This window comes from Enhydra lutris, unplaced genomic scaffold (assembly GCF_002288905.1).
Source record: "Enhydra lutris kenyoni isolate GAN:26980312 unplaced genomic scaffold, ASM228890v2 scaffoldscaffold55, whole genome shotgun sequence".
Classification (NCBI taxonomy): Eukaryota; Metazoa; Chordata; class Mammalia; order Carnivora; family Mustelidae; genus Enhydra; species Enhydra lutris.
Genome location: NW_019154139.1, coordinates 6314312 through 6336143, shown reverse-complemented (window position 1 = coordinate 6336143; position 21832 = coordinate 6314312). Strand labels below are relative to the sequence as shown.

General features: G+C 53.3%; 1 protein-coding gene across 2 annotated transcripts; it reads right to left on the bottom strand.

Moving 5' to 3' along the window:
- Positions 1-33: 33 nt before the first annotated feature.
- LOC111157600 (DNA polymerase delta interacting protein 3) lies at positions 34-21832 on the bottom strand. 2 transcript variants are annotated; one of them, XM_022519154.1, is made up of 9 exons: positions 21703-21832; positions 11514-11904; positions 10747-10833; positions 9442-9537; positions 7263-7442; positions 6679-6756; positions 4364-4493; positions 1611-1677; positions 34-664 (listed from the first exon to the last, which is right to left on the bottom strand). In XM_022519154.1, the coding sequence occupies exons 1-9, from the start codon at positions 21759-21761 to the stop codon at positions 487-489; spliced, it is 1266 nt and encodes a 421-aa protein (XP_022374862.1). In that variant the 5' UTR covers positions 21762-21832; the 3' UTR covers positions 34-486. The 2 variants fall into 2 exon arrangements, with proteins under 2 accessions (XP_022374862.1, XP_022374863.1); XM_022519155.1 differs by lacking the exon at positions 10747-10833 and having other exon boundaries at positions 21703-21806.

Below are 21832 nucleotides of genomic sequence, written 5' to 3'. Positions count from 1 at the left end.
GGGGGGGGGGGGGGGGGGGGGGGGCAGGGGCTCCCACTCTCCACTTTGAAAGCTTAAAAAAGAGAAAGGGGAGGCAACTCGTCGCCTCCTGGAGAAAAATGTGTCCTTCAGAGAGGCCCCGGCCCTGCACTCCACGGGGCCACCAGAAAGCCTTCCAGACAACTCATGGTACCATTTTTAGATACATCAGTGTGGGGCTGAGACGAGGGACAGGGATACCGGGCAACACGGGCCTACCTCGGTGATGAGGTGGAGGGAGAAGAAACAGACTACGGCAAATGTTAACGTACAGAAGGGCGCAGGGGAGAACACAACACAGAAAGGTGGGTCCCGTCCGGTGAGGAAGCGCTCTACCCCCAGCGACCCGTCCCGCTCAGGGGCCTCCAGTCCGATGGCCCATTGGTCACAGGCTTTGCTTTAGGAAACAGCCACCCTCCTCTGCCCCTGCTTCTGGCTGCCCGCCCCCCCCCCCCCCCCCCCCCTCGCTCAAAGTTTGATTTTGAATTCTGTGGGCTGTGTAGTCACAGAGGCCCCCGAAGACTTGAAGAGCGCTTTCAGGATGGTGTCAGGGTCCACTTCGGCTGGAGGGTTAGAGGAGGCGGTAGAATTCACCCTGCGAGGCAGCTCACTCTCCTTCTTCACCGAGGGGCTATCGCTCAGCCGTCTGCAGAGAGCAGAGTCAAAATCCTTGTCAGTTTTCCCTCAGACGGCGAGGGAACCCACCATTTACTAAGTCTGTTAGGAAAGCTAGGTGCTGAACACACTGCTTTCTGTACCCCCTGATCTCATGACATTTTATAACAAATCTATCATTTTTTAATTTACAGATGACAAAACTGAAATGCAGCCCCTGGTGATCTGAGGCTTTAACTCAGGAAATGCTGTATGCCCTCCAGAGACGGGCACACCCACGCCGGCTTATTACATATTTGGAGAAGTCTGGAAGTCAAGAAATCGGCTTCACTCTTGTTTATTAGCCTAATGGCTCCCAAACTAACTTGGTCATAAAATCCACATTTTCCAGAATACAACTTATTCCTGGAGTGCAGCTTAAAACACTTGTCCAAATCATACAATTCAATATCTGAGGTTCAAATTCTGGTCTTTCTAAATTTCTAAGTCTGTCTGCACCACCAACCTTGGCAAATCTGGTATCTTCCTGAGGTTTTGTCTTCTCGTCTATAAAAGGATGTCCTGCCAATCTACTCATGCATGCCAGCCTCCAAAAATGCATAAAACAAGGGCCACCAGTGGGTACTGTCTCCATCAGAGTCCGGGGCGAGGAGGTGGCATTTTCCATTCACTTGGATGGAACTCACAGTGGAACAAAGACGCAACTGGCCTGCTCTCCCCTCTCTTCTCAGGCCTTTCTAAATTCTAAAGCTGAGAACAGCAGCCCCCGAGGGGCAGGCCCCTGCAGCGACCCTGCAGTACGGTCGCTCTTACACCATCCGGCACCCCGACGGCCCAGCTGCCATCAGCGCAGAGGACGCGGGAGAGAGGAAAAGCACGGACGCAGGCATGTTACTCCGCAGCAGGAAGAGACTCGCACAGAGTAAACCAGGAGAAAAGTTCCACCCGCCCCCAGCACCGCTGCCTGTGGGACTTACAGCAGGATGGGCTGGTCTGAGGTGATGACGTTCCCATTCATGTGAAGGTTGCACTTCATGGGTTGCCCTGAAAAACCAGAAAAGAAAAGGCTCTGCGATGAGACTTCGGCTCCGGACAGAAGGATGAGGGTTCCACCTCCCTCACCGGGGCCCCCGCTGCTGGCAGCTCTGGCTCCACAACGGGTGACGGGGAACCCCAGGTGTGAGGTCCCCGAAACCTCAGCAAGGACGGCACCAAACAGCAAAGTGGAAACAGACCTCCCTTCTCCCCTCGAGCAGCAGAGGAGAGCTGCGGGACGGGAGAGCCTGAACGCATGTGACTCTGTCTAAGCTTGTTCGTGAGGTAGTGAAGGAAAAGGTTTATGCAATGAAACTAAGTGAAAAAAGAACTGGAAAGTGAACATGCGGGCTTCCACTTGGTCTATGAAGGACTGACGGCTCCAGGTCCTGCCGGTGTAGCTACTCTACCTGCTATGAGAAGTGTGGTCATCCCAGCGCCACAAAGTGGGGAGAGGGAACAGAGCCATATGGGGTAACGTTTCTGACACCTCACTGGAATTAATTTAATATTTATCTGAAATCGATTCTGGTAAGCTACAATATATACTGTGAATTCTTGAGCAACCGTTAGGGTAGCAACTAAAAAATACAGTGAAAAATGGGGGATCTGGGTGGCTCAATCAGTTAAGCATCTGCTTCTGGCTCTGGCCAGAGTCCTGGGATTGCGCCTCTCATCAGGCTCCCTGCTCGGTGTGGGGCCTGCATCTCCCTCTGACCCTCCCCCACCTCGTGCTCTGTCTCTCATACTCTCTCCCTCTTTCAAGTACATAAAATCTTAAAATATATATATACACATATATATGGTGAAAAAGTCTTTAAAGGACCTAAATGGTCACATTAGAAATATTCACACAAGTGAGTAGAAAGGAGCAGGAGGGAGAGGGAGTAAGAATCATAAGCAGACTCTACACAGAGCCTGGAGCTCAACGAGCCTGATCCCAGGGCCTGAGATCATGACTTGAGCTGAAACCAAAAGTCGGAGGCTTAACTGACTGAGCCACCCTGGTGCCCCGAGACAAAAAAGGTCATTTTGAAATGATCAAAGGGTCAATGCACCAGGAAAGAAAGCGATGATAAACTTATCTACAACTAACATATACAAACACGTATACGGCTAACATCAGACCCTCAAGTACACAAAGCAAAACACAACTGGAAGAAATAGACGAACATAGCTGGTGGCCCTTCACTTTCAGGAATGGCCAGAACCAGGCCGAAGACCAACAAGGAGAGAGAAGATTCCAGTAACATTACAAACTGACTAGACCTACCAGACATCTACCAGCAGCAAAATACACGCAGATTCTCCTTCAACACTCATGGGACAGAAGGAAATCCGGCAAAGTCACAAATGCATGGAAATTAAAATAATTCTAAGTAACTAACGGGTCAAATAAGAATCACAAGGGAATTCAGACAGTACTTTGAGATGAATGAAAATAAAGACACAGTACACCGAAATTTATGGGACACAGCTAAGGCACTGCTTAGACAACAGTACACAGCTGTAAATGCACAGAGCAAGAAGAGGGGGAGACAACCTACAGGATGGGAGAAAATACTGGCAAATCAGTTATCTGGTAGGAGAAGAACTCATATATAAAGAATTCATTTTTTTTTTTTTTAAAGATTTTATTTATTTATTTGACAGATGGAGATCACAAGTAGGCAGAGGCAGAGAGAGAGGAGGAAGCAGTCTCCCCGCTGAGCAGAGAGCCTGATGCGGGGCTCGATCCCAGGACCCCGGGATCATGACCCGAGCCGAAGGCAGAGGCCTCAACCCACTGAGCCACCCAGGTGCCCCTCCTTTTTTTTTTTTTTAAAGATTTTATTTATTTACTTGACAAACAGAGATCACAAGTAGGCAGAGAGGCAGGCAGAGGGAGAGGAGGAGGAAACAGGTTCCCTGCTGAGCAGAGAGCCAGATGTGGAGCTCGATCCCAGGACCCCGGGATCATGACCCGAGCCAAAGGCAGAGGCTTTAACCCACTGAGCCACCCAGGCGCCCCAAGAATTCTTTTTTTTTTTAAAGAATTCATTTAAACTCAATTAAAAAGAGTCCGAAAAGACACTTCTCCAAGAAATACAAATGGCGACTCCGCACAAGCAGAGACACCCAACATCATTCACCAACAGGGAAATACAACCACCGTGTCCCACCAGCATCTGCCTCTCGAGCACATGTCCCTGGTCCACAAGGGTACTCAGTAAACACAGAAAGAACTAGTCAGTGGACAACAGGGCCATGGCAGGCAGTTTCACTCCACAGGCCGTCCTGAGATAAACAACGGGACTGTGGGCTCAGGAAAACCAGGAGCTTGCCCCCAGGAGCAGCGCCCACCCAGGAGTTAACCATTGACACAAGGCTGCCCGGCGTCTGAGGAAGCTGTGTCCTAGCACATCAGACCAACATCTGGAAGAGGAGGCTCGGACTTCTGGCTTCCCCAGCAAGACCTCGTAAGAGAACCATCCATGGAGAAATGGTGTTCCTATGCTCACTAGACCAAAGTCCTAGGGTTGTGTGAAAATCCAGGGCCCTGTCTGTTCTTGGTGCCCAGGAAACCTTCTGTCCAGAGGGCTGAGCGTGCCCGGAGTCCTCCCAGCCATCCCAGAGGAAGGCTCGCTCTGAAGGCTGCCCCCCGAGAGGGAGCAGTGAGCGGCAGGATGAGGTGGCTGCTCCCTCCCTGACTTACCATCCAAACACCTGTTGTTATACTTCTTGTATGCAGTAATGGCATCGTCCTTCTTCACAAAGACCACCTCCGCTACCCCAGGATGGACCAGGCGAGCCCTTTTGAGGGCTCCACATACACAGAAAAGCTCCTGCAAACAACAGGAGGATTAGGGTTGCAGAGAATCCAGGGCCATCCTCCTGCCTGCCAGTCACTCACTCCAGAGCTCTGGGGCAGACGGCGGCCGGCCGCACTCCAGCTGAATCCGCCCAGCGCCCAGGATTTCGGGAGGCACCCTTTCAGGTGGTGTCCCTGGGACATCTGCAGGCCTCCCGATACGGGACCAGATGAGAGCACGAGCCGAGCTGGCAGCCAGAAACGGGTCTGGGCTTATAAGCCCTAGGGTCCCTGTGTCCTTCAGGAAGGCACCCCAATTTCTTCCTGCTGCAGCACCTACATTCTCAACAGGGATAGGAGTTACAGAATTTCTCTGAGGGCCCCGTCATGAAAAAGAATGTGCAGGCTCATCAGAAGCCGTGGTAAACAGGTCACCACAGAACCTGCAAATTATCTAACTTCACTGACATCTTCTCTTCGGAAAAAAAGAAAAGGAATGAGCTCGCCCTCTCCCCAGGGCTGCTGAAAGCTCAAATGCAGGCACTTTTAGGGCAGTGCTCTATATGCCTGTGTCACTACCGTCATGTCCCCTGACGCCTCCGCCTCCTCTTACAGGGGGCGTGGGGGGGTGCAGAGAAGGAAGACAACGTGGAGACAGACCGCGGAGGCCAGCCGGCACCCACGCCACGGCTTCACCTGCGACTCCCTTCTCAACGCTGTCATGAGGACAGAAAAGCTTTCCGAAGGGGTCACTGAAATGATTTGTTTTTCACGATAAAGTGGAAAATGTCAAATACCAAAACTAAGAGAGGGAAACCGAAAACTAAGTGCGATCCCAATTTCACTACTACTGTTCTCGAGACATCACCCGTGGGGGCAAAGAAGGGAGGGCGGGCGTTGCTGCCATTCACACGGGGCGGCGACCACCACAGGCCGGCAGGTCCCACTACTCTGTATTTCCGAAGATCCTGCCCACAAAGTCCCTGCCACATAACATATGCTCAATAAACAGCAGCTATCACTACTTTTATAACCAGGAAGAAGATCTGTTTCAACTCTCTGTTAACTTGTCATTCGCTGGTGAGCCTGCTCGCTTCTCAAAGCTATCATACGGCACTTGTGTTTCACACTCAAAACCCGTCACACGTGGTGGCCATTAGGGGCTGTTACAGCACTGAAACTCCGCTGCAGAGAGCCCGGAGTCTGGGAGCTTCCTCCTGGGACCTGACAATTCAGAGTTCAAAGGGCAACTGGACTTCCGAATTAATAGTGGGGTTTTTTTGGTGCCTAAATGAAAAGGAGCGGGAGCAGAGTTGCGCAGCGGAAGCGTGCTGGGCCCATGAAAAGAAGCGGGACGAGAAGTCCTAGCTGCATCAGGCCCTCTCCTTGCCAGGTTTAGGCTCTGCCCGTGACTAAGGGCGGGACAGGACAGACCAGGGCAATCCAGGGGGACCAACCACCACATAACCCCAATCTATCTCATACCTTTTACTCTGGAATCATCATGAAAACCCCTAGAGGAGGCACAAGTTCCAAAGACTCACAGGAAAATAACCAGAAGGCTGTGAACTAGAGGATTAGAGGATCCCATTCAGGCCCCATCCAGCACCCTGCACCGGCTCTGGTGCCGACGCTGTGAAGCACAGAGTTCCCACCGCCAGCCCAGCTGCTCACTTTTGAAGACCTGCTTCCAAGGCCGGATCTTGGCCGGTGTCGCATCTTGGCTGGTGTCAGGCAACTTGGAACTGGGGAGGGTTCCCACCACCCTAACTGATAAGAGAGACTCACTGAGCCTAATCTATGCAAACAATGTGGTTTACGCTGGATACCTGCTTTCGCCCTGGGAGTCCGGAATGCTGACGTGCAGGGGCAGAGCGAGCCTACACGACTAGCTGCGGGTAAAGACCCTGGGTGCTGAGTCTGCACGGAGTTCCCCAGTTTCACGCATCACAGTTCGTTGCTGGGGAAATAAAGTGCATTCTGTGTGACTCCACTCGGGGAGGAATCCAGACACTTGCACCTGGATTCCCCTGGCCTCTGCACCGCGAGCCTTCCCCTTTGCGGAATTTGCTCCGTATCCTGGAATAAACCTTAGCCCTGACAGCACTCTCTGAGGAGTCCCGTGAGTCTCGGGGAATTAGTGAACTGGTGGTGGTCTTGGGGGCCCTGGACACAGACGCGGTTTGAGAGCTAGAGCCCTGGCGGGACGCGGTACTCACCACAATGTCTTCCTCAGTGACTCGAGGGTGCAGATTGTTGACGGTCATCTTGGTGCCTTCCAAGGGGCTGAGGACAGGCTGCCAGACAAGACAGTGACCAGAATCAGAGAACGGCTGTGCGCTCAGCTGTGGCACATCCGCCCGGCAAGTGACCAGGAAGGCCCAGAGGAAAGCCCCCCAGAGAGCCTGTCACAGTCACGCCTCCACCACGATACTCAGGATGCACTAGTCATGTGTCACGACCCACCCAGCTCAGGTGACCCTTCCTCCTCAGAGCCTTTCTGACCAGCCCAGCATAGACAGATGCTCTCTCCCCAGTGCTCCCAGCAGCTCTCCTCCGGGCAGGCCTCTGTTCTAGCACAAAGGCTGCTCCGTCTGCAGCTCCGTTTCCCCCAGTTGCCCGCAAGCACGCCAAGGGCAGGGCTCACTGAGGCTTGCTTTGCTCTTTTGTAAAATGGAGGTGGCAACGCCTACCTCACGGAGGTGCTGTAAGGGCTCGACAGGGTACGCACACCACGCGGCCCCCCCAGCACAGGCTGCCTCCCGACGGGTGCACTCGCTCCCTCTCCTCGCCTTTCCCTCACCTCGGTGGGCGGCAGCTCCTTTGGGGGCTCCTCCTTGTTCACGAGTGTCCGGGACATGCTGGTCAAGGCTTTTGTTCGAACAGAGGAGGGGAGGGCCGGAGCTGTGTACGCGTCATTCTGGACCACTTTGGTGAGAGGGAGGGCCTTGGACATGGAGAACTTGGAACTGCTCAGTCCGGCCTAGACAAACGGGCAGACAGGAATCTGAGAAGCTAGAGAAGAAGACAAGAGAGAAGCACTACGGAGCTGACAACCCTCACCCCCAGGGGCTCCTAGCTCCCCAACCCCATCAGAGATCTGGAGCCAAGAAAGGCTGCCAGTGACTTCCCCCAGGGAAGGGGCGGGAGGGGAGAAACACAATCTGCCCACATGCTTACAGAAGCCTCCCTCCAGTGCAGGAAGCCCCTGGTGAGACACTTCCATGCAGCCACAGGCCTACCCAGACCATGGAAATTTTATGAAATTCTGCAATTTGGAGCTAATGACAAGGCCAAAAGCTTAGAGTCAAGTTTGCTCCCAGATACGTTCCTATCAAAACTGGCCGACCATCAGCTCTGAGCTGGCCTGGCGGAGGAACCCACTCTTCAGAAGGTCCAGACTCCCAACTTCTCGGTCCCTGTTTCTATACGCAGAGGCACCATGGGCAGCCCCGGCCCGATCGGCTCCCAGACCGTGAGGCACACGCTGGCAGTCGTGCAGACCAGCAGATACCGTTCCCTCCCTCCCCTGCTCCCCCTAACTGGGGATGTGGTCCCTTGGAAACATAAACTAGGAAACTCCTTGCTAGGAATGAGTCTGAGGAAAAAGATGTATGAGGCAGAAGCGGCAGGTGGCCTTGCTGCTTTAAGCCTGCGCCGCCAGCTACAGGCTCAGGAAGAACGGCCAGACGCAGCCGCCAGAGGCAGAGCCCGGGGCCGGGGTGATTCACTGGCTTCTCCGAATCAAACGAAATGTCCTCCTTGTGCTGGACCCCACACTTCTCAAGCTGCTTTCTGATTACCGATGGCCAGTACGGTACGACACACCCGACCTGCAAGGCCAACTGCAGAAGCTTGACTCCTAGATCCACTATTTATACGCTGGATGATACTGAACATATTTTCATCTCTCTGAGCCTGATCCCTCGCCTGTAAAATGGGACTAGTAACAGCACCCACCTTACCGGGCAGGAGGGAAGGGGAATCCTAGTTAACATAGACACCGCATTCTTCCAAGTAGGGTGAGCCAGGACCTGAGCCTGCTGACCACTCCCTGGGCAGCGGACCTTAGCAGTTCAACCAGTACAAAGGCCCAGCCCCTAGTAACAAGTCAGCATAATTCAGCTTCGCACAGCACTCTAAGAACTTCAGCGGCAGCCACGAAATTGGTCCACACAATGCAGTGGCAAAAATGGAGTCTTCGGGTCTCTGAAGGCCAAAGGCCAAGCTTGGCTTGGGCGCCCCCAGGCTGCCGTTCCTGACATGGGCTATACCCACTGCTGCTGGCCACCCTAATGGTCCCAGATACTGCTCTCGTTCCTTCTCTACGTGGGATCTGCCCAGCAGCCTACTCTAGCAAGCTCGCCCGCATGCAGGGTGCACCCGGTGGAGTGCACAGGCCAAGTACAGCTTATTCCTGCTAACACACCAACTGAGGGAACCTGGTGTCAAGAATGCAGCTGAACAGGCGGCTTGGTTGCTCGTGGGTTAAGCCTCTGCCTTCAGCTCGGGTCATGATCCCAGGGTCCTGAGATCAAGCCCCGTGTTGGCTCCCTGCTCAGAGCAGAGCCTGCTTCTCCCTCTGCCATTCCCTCCACTTATGCTCTGTGGCTCTGTCAAACAAATAAAATTGTAGAACAAACAAACAAAAACATGGCCAGAGGTGCTGACCACAGGGGAAGGGGAACATGCAGAACGTCCTAGCACAGAGGAAAACACGATGCCATCCTCAGGGATCTCCCACTTCCCCTGCAGGGAAACAGCAAGCGGAAGGTGCCGCTCTGCACCCCACCAGCCGTGGGGCCGCCGGCACAGCACTGGACACCCTGCTCTCTGCAGCTGTAAACCAGGGACTGCATCAGTTCTGAAAACCTTAAGACCCGCAGGAAGAAACATTTCTGAATTGAAAGGGCACATTCTCCACCACCACTCCCATCCACTGATAATACACGAAGAGCGCAGGAAAAATGTAAATGCCTTACCATGTGGTGGAGAAAGCCGCCGGAGGCTGCAAATTTCATCTGTTTACTAGGAATGGGAGCTACAGAGTCATCATCTTCCTCCAAATCATATAAATTCTGAGAAGAAAGAAAAAAAAGCTAATGGGGCCTGCAGGTCCTGAAATGACATTTGGAGCAAGAACAGGAAGAGACGTGGAGCCGGTTGGAGGAAGAAGCAGGCACAGGGGGGCCCGGGGGAGACTGGCCTGGGCGCCCAATCCTCACGGGCCGGCTCTCCACCCACAGGGGCCCAGCAAAAGTGCTGCAACCTCCAGGTACGTGAGAATTACCTTTCCACAGCAGGCAACACCTTGAACCACCTAGAACATGTGTCTATTATCTTAGTTTAGAAAGTCCATCCTTGGCAGTCTGGCCTACAAATAGAAATCCAAACCCCAGAAAGAGCTTTAGCCACAAAGATGCTCACAGAAGGATTTCTAACCGTGAGAATTAGAGAAAGATGGCTTAAGTAAACCAGAACACCAACTCAATGGATTATGCAATTATTTAAAACGTTTAGAGTAATGTGAATCACAGACGTACTTGTGTTGTAAAGTAAAAACAGGAGAACACAAAACTGGATAATAATGTAACCGCAAACACACAACTGCAGCGAGGCAGTAACTAGACAGCAATGACACCTAAAAATAAAAAACCGAAGAACAGGAAAGAGCCAGGGCAGAATTTCAACAGCTGTTGGCTTTGGAGAGCAGAAGCACCAGAACTCTTTCTTCCTGTGTAATCTTTCTCTATTTCGCAAATGTTCTATATTAAGTATGTATTAAGTACATACTAATTTTTTGCACATGCTACCTTAATAATAAAAAATAGAAGACTTTCAATTCGCCTCTCTGCCCATTATATACCCACCCACCCCTCGCCACTGTGTGAAGTTTAAGAACAACTACAACAACGACTCATGCACTGCAGGGTCTCCCGGGGGGTGCGGTCAGCTGAGCGTCTGACTCATGGTTTCGGCTCAGGTTGTGATCTCAGGGCCATGGGCTCCGTGCCTGGCAGGGACTCTGCTTGGGTTCTCTCCCTCCCTCTCTTTCTGCCCCTCCCCGTCCCTTGCACACATTCTCTATAATAAATCTTTGAAAAAATAAAAGTAAGAGTAAGTAAAACTCAAACTGCCAAAAGCCAAACGTAATCCCTCCAATTCTTCACACTGGGAACCTCAGGCCAGGCCACAGCGAATCCACCCAGCGGAGCTCCTCAAAGAACACCCACGCACGCACTACGGCACACACTCACGGCCATGCACACGCGCTCTCGCTCTCCCACCTGTTTGGCCGGGTGGTTATTGACAACGTTGATTCTCATTCCAGCAGGATGGGTGTGGAGCGGTGCCATGGCCTTCTGCTGGGGAACCTAGAAACACAGAGAGACCGTGATTCATCCCCGGGGGGCCACACAAGTTCTCCATGAGAAAGGAATCACCACACTTGAAATACGGTGCCACTCAGCTGTGGCCCGCGGTAACCTCCAGCGAGCCTCGTGCCCAAAGCAGGGCACCGCGTCGTCTTGCTCCAGGAGCCTGGCTCAGTGAGTGTTCGTAGCTGCTGCTGTTCCTGTTCCCGAAGTCACTGAGAACATTAAATACTGTTTCCATTCCGTCTGCAGCTGTGCAAGCGGCCAGCACGCCGGATGAGGGGCTGGGTCTGCCTAGGCTCCTCCCTTGGGCCTCCCACTGACGGCTGTGTTAACGCTGGGCACAAAGACCCACATCCTGAGAGGGAGAGCCGTTTACAAAACTGCGGGAATGGTCCCAGAGTCGTGGTGAGAGAGAAATTCGGTCCTATGTGTGAAGTGCCCCCCACACAGCACACGCCCCACGAGCGTCTCGTCCTTTCCCCGCCTTCTCTGCATCGCTCGCTCACTGCGCAAGTCGGTGACTGCAGAACGAGATTAAATCCTTGCCTCCCTCATACAGTTACTGTACAAACACCTGGGAGAACTGTCATTCGGCCCCAATACTCGGCCCCCGCCCCCTGCCTGAACCCACAGTTGTTCCCGGCTCCCCAGGAACGTATGGCAAGAGCCGCACCCACCTGGATGGTTTTGGTGAGCTTCAGGGCGGGGGTCACCGCCCCGACGGGTGGGCTCAGGAAGGTGGCTGGGGAACTGCGCTTCAAGCTGATCTTCTCGCGGGCATCGGCCACCTGGCGGGGCTTCGGGGGCGCCGTGCTCTGCTGCTTGCGCGAGTTCAGCATCTCTCTGGCATCCTGCACTTTCCCTTTGATCCGGAACCGAGCGTCTTTCTGCAAAAGCTTTTCCCGGGCATCCTTGACTCCCAGCTTGAGCCTGGCGTCCGAGAGGCCAATCTTCTGCCGGGCGTCAAACCTCTGCTGGAAGGTGGCGGTGCGGGCTGGCGGGCTGAGGAGGCTCTGCTGGAGCCCCACGCGCGACCGGACACCTCCGACTCCCGGCCTGGCGTGCGGACTGCAAGCAACAGAGCGGGTATGAAGCGGGTCTGGGCGCTCACCAGTAGCCCCTGGGGGCAGGGGCAGTTGCTGGAGAACCCAGACATCTGCTCGCTGTCTCAGGAAACAATTAAATCTACGCTGAAACTTCTTTCCTGGTTTATGCCTTTGACTGCCTTGCAAAGAAAACTAGGAAGAAGGGCCTGGTGGTTTCTATCACTTAGGTAAGACGGTTTTGCTCCCCAGGCCACGTATTCTGAGACACCATTAGGGACAATAACCTACAAATCATGCTAGTAAAAAAAAAAAAAGAAAAAAGAAAAAAAGCACATCCCCCAAATATCCTAACCCCATACGCCTGAAAAGCAACGTCCGTTTCCAAAGCGCTTCCCCAGCCGTGCCTCAGTCAGCGCCCTGTGAGGTGGGATGAACAAGCTTGGAGAAAAAATGATTAACGAAGGGTGCCCAGCCTCCCTGGGCAGCCCAGGCCTCCAGTGCCAGCAGACGCCCCCTGCCCCCTGCCCAGGGGTTGGGAGCAGGAGCAAGCCCACGGACAGACTGAAGACACAAGGACTTGGTAGAAAAGAAAACCAGTCACTGTCTCAATTGTTTCCAAACACCAAACATGTAGGTGTTCCCCCCCACATCAACTGTTCTCGAACTCTCTGGACACCAACTGGGTGTCCTACCACTCAGTTCTGACACTACCTACCCAGAGTCTGCGCACACCCCACAGGCTACAGGCTATCCCGCAGGAGTCCCCGCATTTCAGATGCCGGTTCCAAGTCCTGGGCTTCCCATACTTTTGACAGACTAGCTAAAATAGAGGGGATACACACCCCCTCCTCAAGTTCAAGAATTTGCTAGAATGGCTCACAGAACACAGCCGAAACAGTATACTTACTATTATCAGTTTATTATAAAGGCTACAATTCAGAGTCAAATGGAAGAGAGGCATAAGGTACAGGGGGAGGGGGAGGGGTGTGAGTTTCCACATCCTCCCTGGGTACACCACCCTCCCAGCACATAGCTGTGCTCGCCAACCCAGAAGCTCCCCCGAATTCCATGTACGGGGCGGGGGGGGGGTTTATGTAGGCAAGGTTGTCTGAATCACTGGCCATTGATGACTGACTCAATTTCCAGCCCCTCTCCCCTCCCTGGTGGTTGAGGGGTGGGGAGTGGGGTAGGGCTCCAAGTTCCTACTAATGATGCCAAGGTCTTTCTGGCAACCAGCCCCCATCCTGAGGCTATCCCCGGGGCCCATCAGGCGTCACCTCATTAGAACATAAGATGCTCCTACTACGCATGAACTCGGGAAACTCTCACGAGTTTTAGGAACAGTGTGCCATGAATCAGGGATAAAACCACCTTTGTATTTAGCACATTACCAACAAGAAGAATGTCAAATTCAGAAACTGTTAAGATTGGAAATGAACTAAACTCCATTAAACGGGGGTGCCTGGGTGGCTCAGTGGGTTAAAGCCTCTGCCTTCGACTCGGGTCATGATCTCAGAGTCCTGGCGCTCTCTGCTCAGCAGGGAGCCTGCTTCCTCCTCTCTCTCTCTGCTTGCCTCTCTGCCTACTTGCGATCTCTGTCAAATAAATAAATAAAATCTTAATTAAAAAAAAAAAAAACCACTCCATTAAATAGGCCCCATTTGCTTGTGGGGCTCCTCTGCTGGTCCTTTAGTGGCTTGCGAGGAAAGCAAAGACCATTCCAGGTAAATCCTGAGAGCCCTTCCTGGGGTCCGCAGGCTGCTCCCTCACCCCACCTGCCCACCGCACCACCCCAGCATCACCCCAGCCTCGCCACTGCTCGCACAGCGGGGGCCCTGCCTGGGGGACTCCTGCTCCCAAGGCAACACCTCCTCTTAGGGAAACCCTCCCTCCCTAATTCTTCTAAGACAAGCCTCCTTTGTGCCTATAACTACATCTGCTTGTTTTCTCCTCCCCACTGGACTGGGAACGGGGAGAATGGGCACAGTGCTTTGTAAGTGGTGCTGAATGCTGGCTGGGCATTAGAAACTCCCGTGGAACTGCTTAAAAACACGGCTGTCAGGGCGCCTGGGTGGCTCAGTGGGTTAAGGCCTCTGCCTTCGGCTCAGGTCATGATCTCAGGGTCCTGGGATCAGGCCCCGCATCGGGATCTCTGCTCGGCAGGGAGCCTGCTTCCTCCTCTCTCTCTCTGCCTGCCTCTCTGCCTCCTTGTGGTCTCTCTCTCTCTGTCAAATAAATAAAAATAAAATCTTTAAAAAAAACAAAGACAAAAAAAAACAAAAAAAAAAACGGCTGTCCACACCCCACCTGCAGCTGAATCTCAAGTCAGGGCTGAGGCATCTGCATTTTGACTCCACAGGTGATCCTGGATGACAGAAGCGTTCAGAATCTCTGACCTGGTGTCAGAAGGCAAAGCTCGACTGAACAAACAAGTTCCTATACGGTTTCCCACATCTGTGTCCGGGGCCCCCCCACAGGGCCCTCCTACACACTGGGCAACTCAGAGGGCACTCCAAGTACCTCGCCATTCCCCCCGACTGGAGGGAGACTGTCCTCCAGCTCCTGTGCCAACCGCAGGAGCACACCCAAGGGACCAGGAAAGGCAACATGGGCCTTCACCTTGTTATCCTTTGACCAGCGGAAACACCCGCTGCGGATCGCCTAAGGCAGTGATGCACACTCCATTTCTCTTTGAGAAATGGAATATTACTTTAGGATTTAAATACTTTCCAGGGGGTCTACACAAGAACTAGATGGAAGAGAGAGGGAAAGGGTCATTTACAGAATTGGTCAGATTAGGTTTAAGGTAGGGGCCGCCCTACTTGCTGGTCCCTGTCCTGTTTTCTCCTGCACAGGAGTGGGTTAAAAAAAAAAAAAAAGGCCAAAAGGAATGGGGTGTTTAGGGAGTTCACTAAGCACAAATAGGGAGAGGGAAATCGGCGTGTGTGCAAACAGCACCCATCCGCCCCCGGAGTGGCCCAGCCTCGGTTTCATGGTCTGTAAGGCCTTGACAACAGTGGGGCTATGCTTCGTAGCATCGCTGAAGCCTACAGCTACTTGAGGGGCCACGGGAATTTGTGGAGGGCACACGAACTTCCTAATAAAATAAAAATTAAAAAAAAAAATTAAACCCATAGGTTTTTTCTAATGCTTTCAGCTCCCTACACCCGTTGGTGATGTCCATCGGAGAAATGCAACAGGCTCTCAGTTCACACCAGGAGCTACCACTGAGAGCCCACTCGTAAAATGGGGAAAAGGATTTTAATCAGCATTTACTGTCCAGATCCCGACAAAGTCAGGGTTAGCGGAAAGTCCTCCGGGTAAACTGTTCACTTCCCACTCTGAAGCCAGAGGCCTTGGGCTGGGAAATCAAGTCACCAAAAAGAGCACGGCAGGAAGACACCTACTCCAGGAGAGGAAGGACGGAGGTCTCCAGGGACACCACACACAACCAGACACCGCCCCGCTACGAGCCGAGCATGCCACAGATCATGCAAACGATGCCCCCCCGCAGGCCACAGCATGCATTCTCCTGGCTCTCGCAGCCCTGATGGGCGCCTCCGCCCTGCGCCCCCTGCCCTCAAGAGGGGCGCCTGGGTGGCTCAGTGGGTTAAGCCGCGGCCTTCGGCTCAGGTCATGATCTCAGGGTCCTGGGATCGAGTCCCGCATCGGGCTCTCTGCTCGGCAGGGAGCCTGCTTCCTTCTCTCTCTCTGCCTGCCTCTCTGTCTACTTGTGATCTCTGTCAAATAAATAAATAAAATCTTAAAAAAAAAAAAAAAAAAAAAAAAGAGTGTTCCCCACCTTCTCCCTTGGCACTTCCACAGTCCAGGGCGCCCTCCCTGGGCAGTAGAACCTGGGACACAACTGCCGCAGAGGCTCTTACTGTGTGGAGTCAAAGGATGTGTCTCCAAGGCCACATCTCCTGCAGGATGAGGAGCCTCTTGTGGGCGGGCACTGCAACCCTGCACCAGGCAGATGAAAAAAAGGCTCAAAGAGCTTTCCGGTCCTGAGCACCTGCTAAGTGTAGGGATCCTACACCCCGTCCCTGCCCCGCCATCCTCCTTTCATCCTCCCAGCTGTGAGAATGAGGCTGTTACACACATTCGACAGACGAGAGGTCCACCCAGATTTGCCCGCATCCAGTTAGAGCACCAATAAACGCGGTACGGGGCAAAAGTGACGACCAGAACTTAAAGAGTTAAAGAGGGGGTGTGCTGTCCCCAGGCTAAGAACAGCTTAGGACTCCTGGGCCCCATATGGCACAGGCTCTAGGGACCAGAGGGGGAGCACGCACGCACCCAGGACGGCCCAGCGTGCCCATTCAGGTCCCAGAACATGGCCCAGATGCCTTGTGCTGGTCTTTTTTCTCTGAGAGGCACAAGAGGGCCATCTGGGGCAGGGAGGGGACGTGGCTGGGGGCGCAGGAGCGTGAGGAAGCTACTTCCCGGCAATCTGAGCCCTTCAGTCCGCGGGCTCCACCAACCCCTTCAGCTCCTTTCACGACCAGCTTCAGGGGTTTCAGTGTTCGGGCTTTTCATCATCACTGCTGCTCCTCTTGCATGAAAAGACGCCTGTTCATCCCCGCAGGCGGCAGCGCTGGGTACAAGGCAGGCATTAGTCATCAGGAATGTTTCAAATAAACACTCCTGCGAGGAGTGGGTCTCCAAAACAGAGTTCGTGGTGTTCCTCTCCTGCTCCAAGAACTGCTGAGGGCTCCCTAACAAAGCCCAGCCCCTCAGCAGAGCCTCTGGTCTGGCCCCAGCTTCTGCCTGCGGCCTCACCTCCCACTGCACACGCTATCTGATGTTCCCGAAACACATTCTGCACTCGAGGCCTCAGTCAATGTCGGGGAGAGGGGTGGGGGAGGTTTGGAGCGAGGCTCTGCACTGCCCCACCTGGCCACGCGGACACAATGCACCCCCGCCCCGCTTCCAGGGCCCCACTAGGGGTTCCTGGGGTCCTGGGAAGAGCGCTGTGGGTGAGAGGGCCAGGGCCCCCACCAGAACCTAGCACTCTCCTCCAGACTCCACCCAGAGCTGGCTCTGGACAGGTGTGTACTCCGAAGGATTCAGGGCCTTGAGGGTGGGGGACCCCGGATTATTATTATAAAGTGGATTTTAATCCATGGGGGTCTCTGAGTTAGTTACGTGTGCTGAGGTCATCTTTACAAGGAGAAAACAGTTTAATTCTATTACACAGAGTTGATCCTGGATTAGGTGCTTCACAGACACAGAGAAACAAGACACCATCCCCTTACCCTGCAAGAGAGTCTTGTGCAGGTGTTTTGTTTTAAATCCTATTTCTATTTCTTCCCCTCCAAGTTACATAACAACTAATTTTCCTTCTTTTTATTTCAGGTCTACATTTCCTTTATTTTATTTCAACAAGGAAACAAGCAGTGAGCGCCAGGACCAGAGCTCTGGCCTGAACTGAAAAGCTGGCCGACCCCCTCCGCACGGCTCCAGGGGCTCCCCACACAGGCCGGGGGGGCCAGAGGCGCTCAACCCCACCACAGTCAACGTCCGAACTTCCCATCAAGGCTGCCTGCCACCTCAGATGAGCCTTCGCTAACTAGGAGGTGGCCGTGGACGGACAGACAGCAATCTTCTGAGAACTCAACAAATCAAACCAGACTGGGCGACTCTGCAACCCTGACCAGCAGTACACTTGCAGTTTCAGGAAAAAAAAACCTGACAAGAACAGGCCCACAGGGCGCCTGCGTGGCTCAGTTGGTTAAGCAACTGCCTTCCGCTCAGGTCATGATCCTGGAGTCCCAGGATGGAGTCCCGCATCGGGCTCCCAGCTCCATGCGGAGTCTGCTTCTCCCTGTGACCTTCTCCCATCTCATGCTCTCTCTCTCTCTCTCTCTCAAATAAATGAATAAATAAAAATATTTTTTTATTTTTTTTATTTTTTTAAAAGATTTTATTTATTTGACAGAGAGAGAGATCACAAGTAGGCAGAGAGGCAGGCAGAGAAAGAGAGGGGAGGAAGCAGGCTCCCTGCGGAGCAGAGAGCCCGATGCGGGGCTGGATCCCAGGACTCTGGGATCACGACCTGAGCCGAAGGCAGAGGCTTTAACCCACTGAGCCACCCAGGCGCCCCTGAATAAATAAAAATCTTAAAACAAAACAAAAACCAGGCCTTCACCGCAGCTGATACCCTGTGCTGTCCTGGGGAGACTCATCCATGGGTCTTGGGCCACCAGAGCCATGCTAGGCCCTGGGAAGGACAGCATCTCACCTGCGGAGTGATGTGTCACTCAAAACTCTCCGCTTCTCTGTCTTCACATTAATCGCAGAAATCTTTTGACGATTAACTGGGGTCCCAGGTAATCATAATGACAACGACCCTTTCTTGACTTACAAGGCGCGATGAACACAGAACAGCTACCTAGAGAACAAGCAATTCCGTGACCGGCGGGGAAACGCGTTATTCACACTGCCACAGGTTCTTCTGCTATTTTCCCAAACAAGAAGAGTTTTTGGAGATCATCGCTGGTTCTACTTAAATGACCAAGCACAATGTTCTTCCTGGGACCTCTATGCAATGCCATTCCATGGCTCCCAGGAAGGGGAAAGTTCTTCCAGGAAGCATGTAAGATGAAACAGGCTTACTGTAAGAAAGGAAAGCTATTCAAGGAGATCAGCTTAGACCTTTCAGTTGTTTGTTTTGTTTTTTAAGATTATTTATTTATGGGGCGCCTGGGTGGCTCAGGGGGTTAAAGCCTCTGCCTTCTGGGTCATGATCCCAGAGTCCTGGGATCGAACCCTGCATTGGGCTCTCTGCTCAGTGGGGAGCCTGTTTCCTCCTTTCTCTCTCTGCCTGCCTCTCTGCCTACTTGAGATCTCTCTCTGTCAAATAAATAAAATCTTAAAAAAAAAAAAAGATTATTTATTCATTTGACAGAGACAGACAGAGACAGCAAGAGAAGGAACACAAGCAGGGGGGAGTAGGGGAGGGAGAAGCAGGCTTCCTGCTGAGCAGGGAGCCCAATGCGGATCTTGATCCCAGGACTCTGGATCATGACCTGAGCCGGAGGCAGACGCTTCACAACAGAGCCACCCAGGCGCCCCAACCTTTCAGCTCTTGACTTGGATGTAGTTTTCACTGGCTGTGCAAGTAAAATAAAAATGAAGTTTCCACCAGGTTTAATCCAAACACAGCGCACAGGCCAAACTAGCACGCAGAGTCTCTGCACAGTCCTCCAATCTGGTCTCCAGGTAACAGCAAGGCAATACGCTCACATACTCTCACAGAAAATTCGAATGTCACTTATTTACAATCCTTCAATAATGACGATGAGAGCTAATAACTACTGGACACTTAGAACCATCAGATACTTCTGAAATTCTTTAGATATATTAACTCACTTAGTCCTAACAATCACCTAACAAACATTATCTACACTTTATAAATGAGAGTGGTAGGGAATAGTTAGATAACTTGCATAAGATCATGTGGAGGAGCACCTGGGAGGCTCAGTGGGTTAAGCATTTGCCTTTGACTCAGGTGATCTCAGGGTCCTGGAATCAAGCCCTGCACATTGGGCTCCCAGTTTAGCAGGGTGTCTGCCTGTCGCCCTCTGACCCTCCCCGCTCTTGTGCGTCTCTCAAACAAATTTCACTGTCTCTCAAATAAATCTTTAAAAAAAAAAAAAAAATCACATGGAAAGCAAGAGAAAGGAATCCAAATTTCCTAGTTTCACTTTCCAGGGCGAGGTACCTACTGGCCCCCCATCAGGGGAGGGGCTTAGGCTTCTACCCCTTTAAAGATCCACGATAACTGCCATCATTTCCTTAACACTTACTACCTGGTACAAACTTTAAATTATATATTTTTGGGGCGCCTGGGTGGCTCAGTCGGTTAAGCAGCTGCCTTTGGCTCAGGTCATGACCCCAGGGTCCTGGGATGGAGCCCCACATTGAGAGCATTGAGAGGTCGCATTGAGAGGTGGGGGAGGAGAGGTCCCTGCTCAGTGGGGAGCCTGCTTCTCCCTCTCCCTCTGCCTGCCGCTCTGCCTACCTGAGCTCTGTCAAATAAATAAAAATCTTTAAAAAAAAAAGATTTAAAATAAATCATAAAATACACATTTTTATATTCTCATACTTCATCTCCTCAACTACCTGCCAGGAACCACTACTACAAATGAGGAAATGGCCCAGCTCAGAAGACATATTGCCAGGGAGGCACAAAACCCAACAACAGGCCCACCAGGGCACCACGTCTGCCTGGTTGCAGAGTCCCCATTCATCCCACAGATCGCCACCCAACGCCCAACATCAGACTCTGGACACACGATAGCCAAGAAACTACAGACCCAACAGACAGTACAGACAGCCTGCAGCTGGGAACCCAGGGGAGTGACTGCGGAAAGAGCACGTCCTGGGAAGCTGGTTCATTCAGCCACCGTGCAGCAAACCTATGAAACCCACACAGACTCAGAAGTGGCCAGAAGACACAGCACCAACTGCACACCAGTTATTAGAGGGAAGACCTAGGAAAGAACTACTCACGGAGAATGGCTGAGCAAATTAATGCTTCCCGTGTGCCTGTTATGAACCAGAAGCCAGGTGAAGCGGGGGCTGGTGAAGTGTGCGGCAGCGGGCAGGTGCAGTGGATATGTGGGGTTGGGGGCTGCGGGGGGGGGCGGAGGGCCGGATACATTCCAGTTAGCAATAGAAAGTATCTATTTTCTACCACCACCCCCGCCCCCCCCCCCCCCGCACTGGGGATGTATTAGTCAATTTCTGCGAAGTGAATGAGGTCTGAGAAAACACCATCTAACATCCCTACAGCCTGCTTACAAAGACACCTGAACTAGTGCAACGCGCGCTGGAGAACTACTGGCCGCCTTCCCACTTCTGCATACACGTGAACCAGAGCTCATAAAGGCTGCAAATGACAAATAATATTTAAAGGTCCAGAGGAAATCTGGGGCACATCACCGCAAATCAACTCCTCACTCAGATCCAGAAGAGTCTTCTCCGACTACTGGGAGCTACAACAACCATCAATGACCTCTAACCTCCACCCTCACCTGTTCTGTTTTGGTTTTGTTTTGTTCTGCCCCAGCCTGAGGCCAACTCAGCCAGCTCCTAAACCGCACTCAGCCCCCACTCTCAGCACTTGGTGGCCTCGGGCAAGTCACTCACTCTACTTTTCCCGGCCTCAAGCTCTCCGTCTGCAAAATGGGGAAAATACCAGCATCTGGCCGGTACGGATACGAAAAGAGCAGATGGAACAGGAGCTACGTGAAAGCGCTCGGAGAACTTGAAACGCCGTGCAACGGAGGCGAGCGTTGAGAGGCGGCGGCGGGGCGGGGAAGCGCACGCAGAATCTGAAGTTAAGGTCTGGGTCTCAGCTTCGGCGGTAACAGAGTCTGAGCAAGTCACTTCCCCGCTAAACTTCACTCGTCCTAACTCTAAGGCCGGCGGAGATCGGGGAGCAGCGGGACCCGAGCGCCTCAGTCTTCGCAGGGGAGAGGGCTGCGCTGGGGAGACCTTCTGGACCCCTCCCCCCGGGGGCCAGCCCCTCCCCCCGCCCGGGCCGCTCCCACGAATGGGGAGCCCCGGCCTCGCCGCCGCCGCCGCCGCCAGCGGCCTCGCCGTTCTACCCCGAGCGACGGCGCTTCCAACCAGTGTGGACCGCCGAGCGGCCGGGCCCGCGGCGGCGGCCGGGCATGGCCAATGAGGAGCGCGGCTGCGGCAGGGGGCGGGCGCACACGGCGCTCCGCGTCGCTCCCGGGCCGCTCCCTTCCCGCCCCGAGCCCCGCTAGGCTACTGGCCCTGAACACCGGAGGGAGAAAAGGCCACTCACCGCCCCTTCGTCGCAGCCCCGCGCTTCCGGATGAGCTCGTCCAGGGAGATGTCCGCCATCTTGCACCGCCGAGCGACCCGCGAGCTGCTTAGACTACCTCGGCCCTCGAGCCCGCCCCTTCGGCCGCTAC

Bases quoted from the DNA above. Each gene is read 5' to 3' on its own strand.
- LOC111157600 (XM_022519154.1), bottom strand. From the start codon at position 21,761: ATGGCGGACATCTCCCTGGACGAGCTCATCCGGAAGCGCGGGGCTGCG. The intron at 9,538-10,746 runs GTGGGAGAGCGA...CTTTCTTCTCAG, and splicing joins ATAACCACCCGGCCAAACAG to AATTTATATGATTTGGAGGA. The intron at 4,494-6,678 runs GTGAGTACCGCG...TGTTGTTTGCAG, and splicing joins TCACTGAGGAAGACATTGTG to GAGCTTTTCTGTGTATGTGG.